At 46.9% G+C, this 15,318-nt stretch overlaps 2 protein-coding genes across 3 annotated transcripts in view; one reads left to right on the forward strand and one right to left on the reverse strand.

The window, feature by feature from the left end:
- The window catches only part of CS (citrate synthase), a 28,697-nt gene extending 23,183 nt beyond the window's left edge, over positions 1-5,514 (forward strand). For both annotated transcript variants that reach the window (XM_032645365.1, XM_032645366.1), the window contains 5 exons: positions 1,968-2,167; positions 2,846-2,975; positions 3,100-3,201; positions 3,400-3,609; positions 3,921-5,514. In XM_032645365.1, coding sequence (XP_032501256.1) covers positions 1,968-2,167; positions 2,846-2,975; positions 3,100-3,201; positions 3,400-3,609; positions 3,921-4,091 — 813 coding nt within the window. In that variant the 3' untranslated portion in view covers positions 4,092-5,514. The remainder of the gene's footprint in view (positions 1-1,967; positions 2,168-2,845; positions 2,976-3,099; positions 3,202-3,399; positions 3,610-3,920) is intronic.
- Positions 5,515-6,495: 981 nt separating this feature from the next.
- Positions 6,496-9,771, reverse strand: COQ10A (coenzyme Q10A). The gene is made up of 5 exons (XM_032645367.1): positions 9,447-9,771; positions 8,753-8,899; positions 7,794-7,986; positions 7,460-7,561; positions 6,496-7,194 (listed from the first exon to the last, which is right to left on the reverse strand). Exons 1-5 carry the CDS (start codon positions 9,566-9,568, stop codon positions 7,027-7,029), a joined length of 732 nt encoding a protein of 243 aa, XP_032501258.1. The 5' UTR covers positions 9,569-9,771; the 3' UTR covers positions 6,496-7,026.
- Positions 9,772-15,318: the final 5,547 nt, after the last annotated feature.

Genomic DNA, 15,318 nt, shown 5'->3' on the forward strand with positions numbered 1-15,318 from the left:
TTTTTTTGTTATTAAAAGAAAAAACTTGGGGGCTTCCCTGGTGGCACAGTGGTTGAGAGTCCACCTGCCGATGCAGGGGACACAGGTTCGTGCTCTGGTCCGGGAAGATCACACATGCTGCAGAGCGGCTAGGCCCGTGAGCCATGGCTGCTGAGCCTGTGCGTCCAGAACCTGTACTCCACAGCGGGAGAGGCCACAACAGTGAGAGGCCCGGGTACCGCAAAAAAAAAAAAAAGAAAAGAAAAAACTTGGGAATTCCATGGCGGTCCACTGGTTAGCACTCCATGCTTCCCTTCCACTGCAGGGGGCACGAGTTCGATCCCTGGTCTGGGAACTAAGATCGCACAAGCCTCACAGCGTGGCCAAGAAAACCAAAAACTACTCAAACCCTGTCGCCCTCCCTAAAAGAAAATCCCTATGAGAAGATAAAATTGAGACATAAAAGTTGAGCACACTATTAACATCACAAAAAGACAACCAGATATTATATGTTTCTCTTAATAAATGAACACAGCACTATTCATCAAAAAGTCTTGCTGGGCTTCCTTGGTTGGCGCAGTGGTTGAGAGTCCGCCTGCCAATGCAGGGGACACGGGTTCGTGCCCCAGTCCGGGAAGATCCCACATGCCGTGGAGCGGCTAGGCCCGTGAGCCATGGCCGCTGGGCCTGCGCGTCCAGAGTCTGTGCTCCGCAACGGGAGAGGCCACAACAGTGAGAGGAGGCCCGCGTACCGCAAAAAAAAAAAAAAAAAAAAAAAGTCTTGCTGAAGAAATTGAACATGAATCTGCTCAAACCTCTAGCTCTATCAGTCTGTCGGAAATACAGTGGATAGAGGGACATGTTAAATGACATCACAGGTATATAACTAGCAAAATCTAAACTGTGGGAAATCCTACAGGACAAATGATCTGATTTTCCACAAATAAACTGCAAAGTAAAAAAAGTACAGCATAAGAGGGAACTTAAATTAATTAAAAAGACTTCAGAGACATGTCATACAATTGCAATGTGGGCTATTTTCAGTGAAACAGACAAATGAGGGGGAGCTTTACAATAAATGAATGAGTTGGGGGGGGACTTGAATACTGAGTAGATAGTTAATGATATTGAAGAATTGTTAAATTCTTTTCAGTAGGATAATGGTTTTGTGATTTTGATTATGAAGGACCTTTATCTTTTAGAGATACATGCTTAAATACTTACATGTTATATATGATATCTGGGATTCACTCAAAATAATTTGGGAGATGAGAGGGGAAAGTAAGGATATAGATGAAACAAGCATGGCCATGAGTTAATAATTATTTAAGCTAGATGATGCTTATTAGCTGAGTGGGTAACCTTGTGCCCCAGTTTTTACAAATGAAGGCTATGTTACCTTACAGGACTATTGTAAGAAAAGAAAAAAATGAAAATAATATATCTAGCACAGTACCTGTTATATAGTAAGTGCTTAAAAAATGGAAGCCTTTGTTCATAACTAACAATTGAATGCCACTGTTTGACCCTTGGCATATATGGTGAATTTTCTTTGAAAGATGGAACATAGAATTATTAAAAACCTAGTGTCGTAGCACATTCTTTGAATGCAATGTCATATAGTGGAAAAGATCATGGTTAAACATATAAGGGTTCAAAATCTGACTTTGGCATTTAACTGAATGCTCTGAGCCTCAGTTCTCCTTTTAAAATGGAGGTCATTATATACTTTGTAGAATGGGAAAAAATTGGGAATAATGTTTTAATATACATGAGATAGTTTGTATAAATCCCTTAATGCGGTGCCTGGGTCATAACAGTTATTCAGTTAAATGGTCATTGTTGTTATACTCCATTTATAATCACCCAGCATAGAATCATCAATCCAAATAGCCCAGTCCATAGAGAACAAACACCATCCCTGCCTAATTCTTCCTTGTTGATAATTCCTCTTCTTTTTTTCTCCATTTTCCTCTTCTCCCCATCAGTTGATTTATGAAGACTGTATGGATCTGATTGCAAAGCTACCTTGTGTTGCAGCAAAGATCTACCGGAATCTCTATCGAGAGGGCAGCAGTATTGGGGCCATTGATTCTAAGCTGGACTGGTCCCACAATTTCACCAACATGTTAGGCTATACTGATGCTCAGTTCACGGAGCTCATGCGCTTGTACCTCACCATCCACAGGTGAGGGAGACCCAGCAACCATAGCCACCAGGTGCCTGGATTGGTGGTGAATATTAAGAAAAACTCCTTGGGACTTCCCTGGCAGTAGTAGTTAAGACTGTGCTTCCACTGCAGGGGGGCGTGGGTTCCATCCCTGGTCGGGGAATTAAGATCCTGTATGTCATGCAGCATGCCAAAAAAACCCCAAACTCCTTAACAGGTGGTAGGCAGCAAGGAGATGGAAACACAGCGTATGGGATGGTACAAGGCAAGAACGGGGTCTGGTAAAGAAGGTCAGGAGGTCTAGAAAAATTACCATAACCATGCTAAGAGTAAGATAGTGCTTCTGGCTAGGAAAAGGTACTAGCTGCTCACATTAGACAGGTCCTTTGGCTTTCCAGGAGCTCCCTCTTCTGGCCATTGCTGTTAAAGCTGCAGTGAGAGTCAGGGAGCTTGGCACGCAGGCCAGGCGTCATCAAGCAGTAACCTCCCCAGCCCTGTGGATTAGTGAACAAAGGCTGATAATAAGATTGGGACATCTCTTACAAGAGCTTATGTATAAGTGACTAACTATAGGCTGGTGTGAATCCATAGCTAGGCTAGTATGTGACAATAAGAGAACAAGGACTGTGTTTCAATAATCTGCCCCTTTTTTCTCCTTTCTCTTGGCCTTGATTCTCCTTTCTTACTTCCCCACAGTGACCATGAGGGTGGCAATGTAAGTGCCCATACCAGCCACTTGGTGGGCAGTGCCCTTTCAGACCCCTACTTGTCCTTCGCAGCAGCCATGAATGGGCTGGCAGGGCCCCTGCATGGACTGGCAAATCAGGTAAGACTGTTCTTTTTCTTCTCCTGCTCCGTGTTTTTCTTAATCCCATGCTTTGTTTCTGATCCTGGCGTTCTCTCCTGGCATATGCATTGACACTCTTTTATTCTCCAAACCTTACCCACAGGAAGTACTTGTCTGGCTGACACAACTACAGAAGGAAGTTGGCAAAGATGTGTCAGATGAGAAGTTACGAGACTATATCTGGAACACACTCAACTCAGGACGGGTAAGCAGAGATGCTTAGCAACTAGGAAAGAAGCCAAGACTCAAGTTCTATAATTTGGAAGAATGAAGGAGAAAAGAATGAGATAACTCCCTAAATTAGAGGAGATTTTTTTTTCCATTTGTCCACCCTAAAGAATACAGAAAAGACAAGAATTTCTACCTGAGAATACAACTGGTTTTCCCCCTCTATCCTTTGCAGGTTGTCCCAGGCTATGGCCATGCAGTACTAAGGAAGACTGATCCACGATATACCTGTCAACGAGAGTTTGCTCTGAAACACCTGCCTCAGGACCCCATGTTTAAGCTGGTTGCTCAGCTGTACAAGATTGTGCCCAATGTCCTCCTAGAGCAGGGCAAGGCCAAGAATCCTTGGCCCAATGTAGATGCTCATAGTGGGGTACTGCTCCAGGTGAGTCCTCCTTTCCCTGCTTTCCTCTAATTTATACCAAACCTTACTGTTCTCTGCCATGCACAAAATCAACTCCCTAGTCAGAGCAAGGACTCTCACACCTCTTTCCTTACCCTTTTGTTAAAGTTGCCTATGGTGGGGGAGGTGTGGGCTAGAGGAAAGGGATGCTTTCCTTTCAGAACCCAGTTGCTATACTTTTCCCAGTCATTTCTATTTAAGGCTAACTGGGTTAAGGTTTTTAATCAATCTGGACTTGTACATGCCACTACCTGTGGGCCTTTAACAAAACTTTTTTCTCTTTTACCTTACAGTACTATGGCATGACGGAGATGAATTACTACACAGTCCTGTTTGGGGTATCACGGGCACTGGGTGTATTAGCACAGCTCATCTGGAGCCGAGCCCTAGGCTTCCCTCTAGAGAGGCCCAAGTCCATGAGCACAGACGGTCTGATGAGGTTTGTGGACTCTAAGTCAGGGTGAAACTGAAGACTGGGAGGAAACTAGCTACCAGAAAGTGAGGGATCTTAAAGAAAAAAAAAAGTATAATTTTGTTTCAGGGGGCTTCTAAAGACTTAAGATTAAATTGTATCTGAGGCACTGATGATAAGTTTGAGGTTAAGATATTAATTAAAATTTTAAAAGATGAAAAGTAACCCCTTTTTCCCTAACCAGCTCCTTTCCCCGGCCTGGTATGAGTTGCCCATCAACTATAGGATGACCAGGACTAATGCATGTGGTACGGGTTAGGTTTACCCGTGCCCCCACCCAATCTCCAGAGTAAGATCTTTCCCTAGGTCAAAGCTGGTTGCAGAGAATCTGCAATCACTTCAGAGCTTTTGGTTCTACTCTGCCCACCCCTTAATAGGCCAGCAAACCAGGACCCTGCCCCTTCTGTTTCCATAGGAATCATGTTGGACTGTCGCCTGTACCAAGCCCCATTAACCTCTCCCACGCACACAGACACTTCCTAGCAAGACCGATTGGTTATGCTTTGGCTTTTTTTGTTTGTTTGTTTTTAATGATACCAGGTGATCATAAAGGCCATGGTATTTGTTGTGACTGGCACCCAGTGTTTGATTTTTATTTCTCTTTTTTTAAATTATCCCATTGAAATTAAGATCTGGGAGTGTTCTATTCCCTGTTACTTGAATACTCACCTCTTTCCAGATTTTCTATACCTGCTGCACCTCAAGCCAAGGTTGCTCTGGACCTTCCCCTCTTGGTCCCTACTAGAGACCTCTTTCAGCAGGTTGTATACAGCACTGTATGATATTGTGGTCTTTCCCATTATTTGGCTTTATCAGTGCTTAATATGAACTAAGCTTTTTACTTCCCTGGAACACAAGCCACTACCCTCTGACCTTTTTTCTTTCCCCTTTAATATGCTGTGGGCTATAGAACAGGGACTTGGGAATTACCAGCATGATATCTTCATGGCCTGATCCCAGGGGTACTAGCACCTCTTTCTGAACAGGGAAATGAGATTGGACATGGTCTCCTTTGAATATGAGGTACTGGGGCTGAGGGCATTAAAAATAGTAAACCTCCCTCCTCATCCCCTGCCACAAGCAAATATCCTTTTATTTACCAGGGTTCTTATCCTGCCCCTTCCCCAAGAGCTCACAGTACAGTGTTTGTTTTAGAAGCCCCATATGCACAGGTTTCCAGTGACTCAGAACGCTCTACTGCCTTTTCTTTTCAAGAAAGGATTAAAAATACACTCCTGCTGTGCCCCCTTCCTCCCTCGCAACTCCTGCCTGTGTTTGTGTGGATCCCAAATCCCCAGAACCATGCTGTTGAGATGGATAATACTGTCTGTAAACCCCTGGGTAACTGTCAAGTTATGACGCAGACTTCAGGTTGTTCTGTATAAAATGCAAAATAAATGTTTTTATTAACAATGCTTGAGTCTATTAAATAAGGCCTGGAACAATCTCTATTATGAGGTAAGGATTCTGGCTAGCAAGATCCTGGACTTAGTGGGTTATGTTATCCTGTGCATCTTTTTTATCTTGAGGTAGGTTTGGCATTCATTTACCCTAATCAGAAGACAGGTTCCCTATGAGATTTCCAAAGGAGATTGCTGTCTGTCTTCATGGTTAGAAGTCCTTGATCTTTGGCCCCTATCCTTCCTAAATTTGTCGTAAGGTACAACGCTCAAGGACTGTAGCTGAGACGTCACAACTGCTTATGTGACTAATCCAAGGAAGCTGGTCCAGCCCATTGGGTGAAAGGAACAAACTATACCAAGGGCAGTTAAGGTAGAACTACTGACTCAGGATCTGATCCTCTAGAGGGCTCTGGTACTTCGTGAAATGCCAGTTCTTTGCAGCTTCCCTTAAGGATCCCCCAGAATAAGAGGTGGTCTGGAGAGCATCAGTTATATGGGAGGTCTGAGACCAGATTACTCTGTCCTGAGACTCCTGCTGCAACTGACCTTCTGGAAAAGTCTATAAATAGGCAAGGGAGTGGGTACTAGGTCCTGGCTTGTAGAATGTGCTACTATAGTTAGCAGGGACACTGTGTCCAAGAGGACTTCTTGCACCTTCACTCCCCTAGGGAAGGAAGCCATGACTTTCTACTACTCTACTATATCTACATTATTCCCTTGAGAAGCAATATATAAAAGCCAAATTCATACTGTCACAATTAATTTATTGAAATTTTATAAAAACTCAGGCCAAGTGGAAGAATAAGGTACAACCCAAGAGTATAACTGTTGAGTGCTCTTTTGTTCCTTTCCCCCTGTGGCAATGATGGGGAGAAAGCCCCTTGCTCTCCACTAGCCAGGCAGCATGGAACTATTCTTAAAGTGAGGTCATACAGATTTCAAGCTGGGGCCAGATCTCAGGCATCTCCTGAGGGGCTGAGGGCATTAAAAATAGTAAACCTCCCTCCTCATCCCCTGCCACAAGCAAATATCCTTTTATTTATCAGGGTTCTTATCCTGCCCCTTCCCCAAGAGCAGGCAAAGTTACCGACTACCCAGTAGCTCTGTGTCAGAGAAAGGAATTCAATTTATTCAATCCTAAGAAAAGTTGCTGTCTTCCCCTGGTCAGACACTAAGGCACCTTGACAAGAGCTCAGAGACAACCATACAGTCCTGATTATAATTCAGTGTGAGAAGGTTGCAGGCATCAGGCATATGGGCTCTCAAGATGAGCCTGACCCTTTCCTAAGCATACTTTCCTTTCCATACTTCCATACCACTTTCCATACTAAGCATTCCTTTCCATACTTCCCTGCCTTTTCTTTCCCCCAGCATTTCCAGCCAGCTTAGAGCCCAGTTTGAGTGGGAGAACAGTATTATGAACATAGACTCTTCTCTCAGATTGGAGCAGGAGCTAAATGAAATAAATAAGAGAATTGGGTGAGGAGGGAGAGGAGAGGTGAGGCTAGGGAACAATCCTTTGCCTCAAGTTTGGTGCACCTCATGGAACATCAGTTCACGGGGGATGGCTGTTTCTGGACCAAACTTGGTTGCTGCCCGGCGCTCGAAGGCAGTGACATTCCGTTTGACAACCTCATCAAAAAACATGGTGGCCAGCTGGGAGTGCAGCAGAGAACGAAATTCAAAGGAAATCTGGGAATGGGTAAGAAACAGAAACTCTTCAAGACCATGTTGGATAGTCCCTGGCCAGATGCAAGGATACTATTCAGTGCCTTTTCCTCCCGCTCCAGTTCATTAGATCCCCTCAAAGGCCCTGGGACTGAGTGTAAAGTACAAGTTTGATACAAGCTCAGACCTGTGAAGAGTGTCATTGACTTGTGAAATAACTGTCACAGTACCTCAGCTAAGCCCCCCACAACCCAATTGTAGCCCTGTGCTATACAGCCCCCTGACTCACCCAGAAGTCCACAGTGCAAGTTCGGGGATAGGCAGGAATACCAGGACTGAACCGCCAAATGGTCTCTAAGTGGTTGAAGAGCTTGCCGTCGGTGCAAACAGCCTAGAATAGGACAATCAGGTAGTTAAACAATATTATGATGGAATTAAACCTGTATCAGGTATAGGAGGCTATAAGAAGGAATTGAAAGCCATTTTCCTCTCCTAATATTTTATTAGGGAAATATTTGGCACGTGGAGATAATTCATTACAAGGAAAGCCACAATAGCCTTTAAACAAAAATGCCAGAGAACACAAAAAACTTCCTGATCAATCCCTCCCAGACAGGCCTCACCTTGACCATGTGAGGTTTGACCATGGAAACAGCAGAAGTATAACGTTCCACAACAGGTGGAAAGCCAACCTCCAACTGGGCCTTCAGGTGACCTTTGCGGCTGTATACCACCAAAGACTTCTTACACCAGGGCACAAACTCACGATACTCCTGGACATTGGCTACCACCTCGTACATCTCCTGCATTGAGTACCTGGGGGAAGGAATCAGAGAGAGGCCAAGGAACTGCCAGATGGGTGACGTTCCTCCTTGCCCTAGGCACCCTCCCCCCATGCCCACTAATCATGCACCTTCAGGAACTAGAGATGCCAAATAAGCCTGGATAAATGACTTTGCAAAAGCAAATGTGCAGATCTCCATGACGTTAGTGTTACCTTAAGTTTTGCAGTTTACAGAGTGCTTTTGCCTTTACTATTTTGATGCTAAGACCATCTAGGGAGAACAGAGGTCGATTTTACTGATGATTCACAAAAGGACTCAAATCCCAGCTCTACGACAGTGTGGTCCTAGGTAAATTATTACTGTCTCCGTATCTCCTCTGTGAACCATAGGTAATAGTAATTGATTCGTAAGTTTGTTGAAAGGATCAAATGAGAAAATCTATGGTAAAACACCGAAGCAGCCTAACTGCTAGCAGTAGTAAGTGCTCAGTAACGTGTTAACTCATATTGTGCTCAGAGTAACTAAAGTCAGGTCAGCAGAGAAATAATATCCTGTTGTCTTATGTTATTGTCCAACTCTAGTCACGTTTCACAATGCACATGCACAGCAACCAGGAAGGGGGGAATTAAGGTTGGAAGGCTGGCAGAGGAGGATAAAGGATCAGTAATATAGCTGGGAAGCATGGGACGGCCAGGGATCTTGCCCACTATGGCTACCCTTACGTTCCAGCCTGTACATGCTTTTTGTTTGGCGAGAAAGTGAATGTGGAGGGCTGCTGGACAGGAGGGGATGCTCACCCCATGATCCTACGCTCGGAGTAAGCCTTTCGCTTGTTGGTGAAGGGGGCAGCAAAGCCCATGAAGGAACGGCTGGGAGGTAAGCCAGCCTCAGCCGCCAAGACCTGGGCAGCCCGGGGCAAGAAGAGGCTGCAGGAGATCAGAAATCTAAGGCCAAAAGGAAAGGAGAGACACGTTACGATTCTTTCCTTGTGTTCCTCAACCATTCCCAGGTGAAGGGGAAGAGGGGCGCATCCCAGAGGAAGGTCGTCCAAACAAGCTTTTCGCCTAGCACCTGCTGCAGCCCGCCAGGCTCCCTTAGCCAGGCAGTCACGAGTGCGAAAGGTCGAGGGCGGCGGAGGACAGTGCCGGGGGAGGAGTTGGGGAAAAGCGGGATGCATGTGATGTGCCAGGTGCCTTTGACTGGAGGCTACCCTACTGCTGAAAGCGAGGACTCTCAGGAAGCATCACAGTCCCCGGGACTCCGCCAAGCCCGCTGTTGCCAGGGCACCCGCGAGGGGCAAGAAGTGGTTGGGCACCCACCTCGAGGACTTTGCCTCGCGAATAACTTGCAAAAGCCTTCCCTAAAGCTCTACATTAGACCCCAAGGTATGACCGTATCCGCCCTCCCGCCGTGCCTGCACCCAGAGCTGCAACTTCGGGGTCCTGGGCGACCCCTTTAGCTCCAGCCCCGACGTCCGCATCTCCAACTCACCTCATTGGTCCCGGCGGTCGCGGAGGGACCGGGGGCGGGGCCGGGCGCAGCGAGAGGCCGCTGCAGCCCCTGGCCGCCGCGCGCGTCCCGGCCGGGAGTCGCCGCGCGCCTGCCGAGGCCATGCGCGCTGCCCTCCCTTGCCCTCTCGGCTCTGATACCAACTGCGCACTCCTCACTCCAGAGAAAGAGCGGAGGTTAGCGACAGCCGGGCGGGTTCAGGGCCCCCGAGCGCAGGGGCGGCGTTGGGCGGTAGCTCCTCTCCCTCTGTTCCTGCCCGGGCGGCCGGGTAGCCTAGAACTGAAGCCGCTACCGCTGCTCCCGCAGCTCCCAGTACCCCCACGTCACGCCGTTGCCATGGCTCGGAACCTGGAGAGGGGGAGAGGGAGGGGACCACGCGGCCTGTCGGGAGATGTAGTTTCACCCCTCTGGCGAGAAAGGGCGCTGGAGGGGGTGTTTGAGAAGCTGCAGAGATGGCTGCGTGGAGCGAGCTCACCAGGCAAGCTACTTGCCGAGTCTGTGGTCACGGACCTGGTACATAAGCACAGAAGCGACTTCTTGGTCATGTCAACAGCATATGCCGTTGGTCTTCTGAACGTCTGTCTTAGAGACTTTACTATATTCTGCCTTGTTTATAGTTAGAAGTTCCATTCATCTTTGTAGCACATAGTACCTAGTGCTGTGCTTTGCATCTTTGAGAAAGGAAATTAATGTTCCAAGATCTGGGCTAAGACTTCACATAGTTTTCCCTTTTAATATTTATAGAAAGAAGTCGGGGTGAGAAGAACCAGACTTACTTTTATGGTAGAGAACCATCTTTGCCTGCAAAAGTGTGCACTTGATAGAGGTGAGACCTCATGGGCAGGAACCTGAACCCAGGCAAGGAAACGTCACTACACTGCTTTCAATCATGATACAAGGAGAAAAATAATGCCCTTGATAAAAGTGGGAAGAACAGAAGAGAGAGAGAGAGAAGAGAGAGAAATCAGCAATCAGAGACTGGATCTAGGTGGGTACAAGAGCTCTTGAAATTCCCCCACAGTGGAGTAAAGGAAGGACGTTTTAAGAATGGTGGTGTCTGCTGCTGCATTTAAAGATGGTTCTGTTATTACAGTGCAAGCCCCTCCTCTGCTTTAGTCTTTAGAGCATAAGTCTTCAGTCATGCTCTCCACATTCAGGAAAGTTTTATCTCAGTAGTGTTGTGGGGGTTAGGGTGGGAGGATGAAGTAATTAGACTGTTGCCTTTAGGGTCTAATTGGTAGGGAAGAGAGAGATCTTGTCCAGAAACAGGGGCCTGAAAACAGATGTAAACCTTCCAACTCTTCCCACTCCTTGAGATTGGCATTCATTTGCAGAATTCCACTGGATATGGATTGATTTTTAAAGTTTGAGCCCATCTGGGGACTTCCCTGGTGGTGCCGTGGGTAAGACTCAGCTGCGCTCCTAATGCAGGGGGCCCGGGTTCAATCCCTGGTCTGGGAACTAGGTCCCACGTGCATGCTGCTACTAAGGGTCCACATGTTGCAACTAAGAAGTCTGCATGCTGCAGCTAAGACCCGGCACAGCCAAAATAAACAAACAAATTAATAAATAAAGTGTGAGCCCATTTTATCTGGATTTCAAGGAGCAAAACCCTCCCTTGAACTCTGGTTTACATTTGACATTTTGTAAGGAAGGCATTTCAATCCTTATGTTAAATTATTTATACATGAAGTCCCAAATTGGGGAATGATCTCACTTCTTTTTCTCTTTGGCTCACGGGCCCAGCTGCTCCGCAGCATGTGGGATCTTCCGGGACCGGGGCACGAACCCGTGTTCCCTGCACCGGCAGGCGGACTCTCAATCACTGCGCCACCAGGGAAGCCCCTTTTTCTCTTTTAACATTTCTTCTTTTTCCCTCAGAACCCTCCCCCCAACAAGATACAGTATCTCCTTCCAGTTCGAAGATGATAATTGGGAGCCACTCTCAGAAGGGCACATGATCTTGAGGGACAGATTTACTCTTTCCAACCCCACTCTCTTGTCCCGCCTCTCTGACCAAGTGCTTACACATGTGAGACAGCTGCTTAGAGTGAGGAGTAAGGATCTGACCGGATAAAAGACAGAAATTAACTGGGATACATAACTAAACTGTGACCTCATTAACACTATGCCTTAACCGAGTTAACTGCTGCAGAATCTCCAAGGTACAATAGGCCTGCCAAGCCAGTTTGCTTGTTGTCCCCCCGTACTAATTAGATTAGGTAATTATTGCCATTTAAGCTTTCCCTAGTTCATTCGCTGTATTTGTGATCTTTTTTTTTTTTTTTTTTTTTTTTTTTTTTACGGTACGCGGGCCTTTCACTGTTGTGGTCTCTCCCATTGCGGAGCACAGGCTCCGGACGCGCAGGCTCAGCAGCCATGGCTCACGGGCCCAGCCGCTCCGCGGCATGTGGGATCCTCCCGGACCGGGGCACGAACCCGCGTCCCCTGCATCGGCAGGCGGGCTCTCAACCGCTGCGCCACCGGGGAAGCTCCAGGGAAGCCCCCATTCCCTGTATTTGAAACAACCAATTTCCTGCCATTTCCCTATCATTCTACATCGATAACTTCCTTCAAGTACTGACTCAAAACACACCTCCTCCAGGAAGAGCCTCTTGACTGAACCCATCTCTCGACATTATTCTGAACACATAATGCCGCATAAAGTAGCATGAATCCTATATTCTCTAATTGTTTCATGTGCATGTGTATGTTCTCCTAGGTTATAAACTCCACAAAAATAGACACTATTACTTTTTTTTTTTTTTTTTTTTTGCGGTACGTGGGCCTCTCACTGTTGTGGCCTCTCCCGTTGCGGAGCACAGGCTCCGGACGCGCAGGCTCAGCGGCCATGGCTCACGGGCCCAGCCGCTCCGCGGCATGTGGGATCTTCCCGGACCGGGGCACAAACCCCTGTCCCCTGCATCGGCAGGCGGACTCTCAACCACTGTGCCACCAGGGAAGCCCCTATTACTTTTTTTTTTTTTTTTTTTTTTTTTTGCGGTATGCGGGCCTCTCACTGTTGTGGCTTCTCCCGTTGCGGAGCACAGGTTCCGGACGCGCAGGCTCAGCGGCCATGGCTCACGGGCCCAGCCGCTCCGCGGCATGTGGGATCTTCCCGGATCGGGGCACAAACCCGTGTCCCCTGCATTGGTAGGCGGACTCTCAACCACTGCGCCACCAGCGAAGCCCCCCCATTACTTTTTTTTAACCTACCATTATATATGTATATATATATATATATATATATTTTTTTTTTTTTTTTTCTCTTTTTTTGGCTGCACCTCGTGGCTTGTGGGCTCTTAGTTCCCGCCCTTGACAGTGAAAGCACAGAGTCCCAACCACTGGACTACCAGGGAATTCCCGACACCATTACTTCTAAGTTTCTACCTCCAAACCAGTTAGTATAGGGCTGAATACAATGGTGAATCCTCAGTAGACATTTGTTAGAAGAATGAAAACTGAGGCTTAAAGACAGGCAGGCATCTGCCTAGAGTTATCCAAATATGAATTCAGTAGTGGAATCCAGAAGGACTATTTGCATAAGAGGGCTCTGCCACCACTTCCGGCCTCCTCCTCCCCCACACCGTGCATCTCCCTGAGCCCTGGAAGTAACTGTGTTACCTATATCATATCCCTTTTTTCCCTCCTGGGAAATCCTCTTTCTGTGCTCTGAATAATATTAAAAATAACTCTTCTAGCCCTTCTTCCTCCTTCCAGCTGCCCAGAGAACCCGGCTGGCAAACTTCCTTGTTCACCTCCACTCAGGAGCCAGAACCAGGCACGTGTCCCTAGCTCAACCCCTGACTCCAATTCCGCAGGTTACCAAAAGCTATTTTGGGCATTGGAGGCCATGTGTTCCCCTTCTCCCCATCCTCTGGACCATATACTAGCTTAGCCCTTCCTGGAAGGTCCATCATACCCACTAGCCAAGTCAGCATATCCCAACACCCATATCCATCAGATCACCAACTACCTTCAGTTTCTACTTTTCAGCCTCATCTTCATCATCATCATCAAACATTGTGTCTGTTCCCAGGTGCTGCTCTGCTTGAGCATCCTTTTTTTTTTTTTTTTCCCCCATAGAAAACAAAACCAATAGGGGGCTTCCCTGGTGTTGCAGTGGTTAAGAATCTGCTTGCCGATGCAGGGGACACGGACGGGTTCGAGCCCTGGTACTGGAAGATCCCACATGCCGCGGAGCAACTAAGCCTGTGGGCCACAACTACTGAGCCTGCGCTCTAGAGCCTGCGAGCCACAACTACTGAAGCCTGCGCACCTAGAGCCCGTGCTCCGCAACAAGAGAAGCCACCAAGATGAGAAGCCTGCGCACCGCAACGAAGAGTAGCCCCCGCTCTCCACAACTAGAGAAAAGCCCGCACTCAGCAATGAAGACCCAACGCAGCCAAAAATAAATAAATTTATAAAAAACACAAAAATCAAAAAACCAATATACAGTTCTGTGTTGGAGGACTCTGGCTAACAAGGAGTTTAAAATTCCTTCTGGAACATTGGACTCCTGTATGTCAAAGATGTGAGGTGAAATGAACAACAAAGATGTGCAAGTTAAACCTGATTGTGACTACAACACAGAGAATATAGCCAGTATTTTATAATAACTATAAATGAAGTATAACCTTTAAAAATGTGAATCACTGTTGTACATCTGTAACATATAATGTTGTACATCAACTATATCTCAATTAAAAAAAGTTAAAAAAGTAAAAAACCCAAAAAGAGCAACCTGACTGTGATAGTGTAAACTAAGTATGGAAGTGATAAGGAGACCTAACAAAAGGGAAAGAACTGTTAACCAGGGAAGACTTCCTGGAAGAGGTTAAGTTTTCAGAAAAACTGTGAATTTTATTTTCAAAATGGTAAAAATTCAAAAAATTTACAGGTATATAGTGATAGGTAATTTTTCCTCTCGTTCCTTATTCCCTGTTCCCCAGTTTCTCTCTCCAAGAAAAACCACTGACACTTGTCTTGTGTGTATCTTTCCAGGGATCAAGATCCTGAAGGTAATGAGGGGCATAGATTGTCGAGAGCAAAGGAGGGGGCTTTTATACCTCTGCCTTGACAGGGGGCCATCCTGCTATGCTCTTTCCTAAATGTGTTCCTTTCTTAGAACGCATATATTGAGTTGCTGAGCTCTGAACAGGACCCTGAATCACCCTGTATAAACTGTACCAATTTTTCAATATCCACTTTTCTTCTCTCTTTTTCCCTTTTTGGGATGGGATGAACTCCATCCAGATCTTACCTGACTGGCCGCTCTCTGGCCTCTCCAATGGAGGAGGGGAAGCACCCCGACCATTTTCGGGGGAGAAACCCGATTGAGCCTTTTGAAGTGTAGCCACCCTACCACCTTAACCTGGCAATGGAGTAATTAGGGAATCAAAAAGCCCGCTTCTGTTGGCCTTGGAGCCCTCCTTCAACTGCCAGCTAGCCTGTTCTCTCTGTGGGGTTTTTCTGCAGCTAAGAGTCCTTGTTTTTTTGTTTTGTTTTTTTTCTCCGCAGCTTGGCACTTTTGCTCTTTCCTTTCTACCCAACTCTTGTCACTGCCAGTGGAGATACGCGCCTTCCCTCCCCTGGGGCTATTGCCATATATAACCCCCAGATCTCCACGCCCTGCTTCCCCAAGTCTTTGGGGATTCTGAGGTGTGTAATCGTGGACGGGAGGCGTTAGCTCGGAGGAGGCATTTTGGGCTGGGTGAGATCGGGCCAGCCATTTGGTCCTCAGGTTGCAAGGCACCGCAGCAGGGCCGCGGCCTGAGTTGCCGCTAGGGTTTTGTGGAGAATCCCCCGGGTCGCCAGACTGGAGCGGAGAGCACGGCGCCGCTGGCCTGGGGAG

The sequence above is a fragment of the Phocoena sinus genome, chromosome 10 (genome assembly GCF_008692025.1).
Source record: "Phocoena sinus isolate mPhoSin1 chromosome 10, mPhoSin1.pri, whole genome shotgun sequence".
In the NCBI taxonomy this organism is placed as follows: Eukaryota; Metazoa; Chordata; class Mammalia; order Artiodactyla; family Phocoenidae; genus Phocoena; species Phocoena sinus.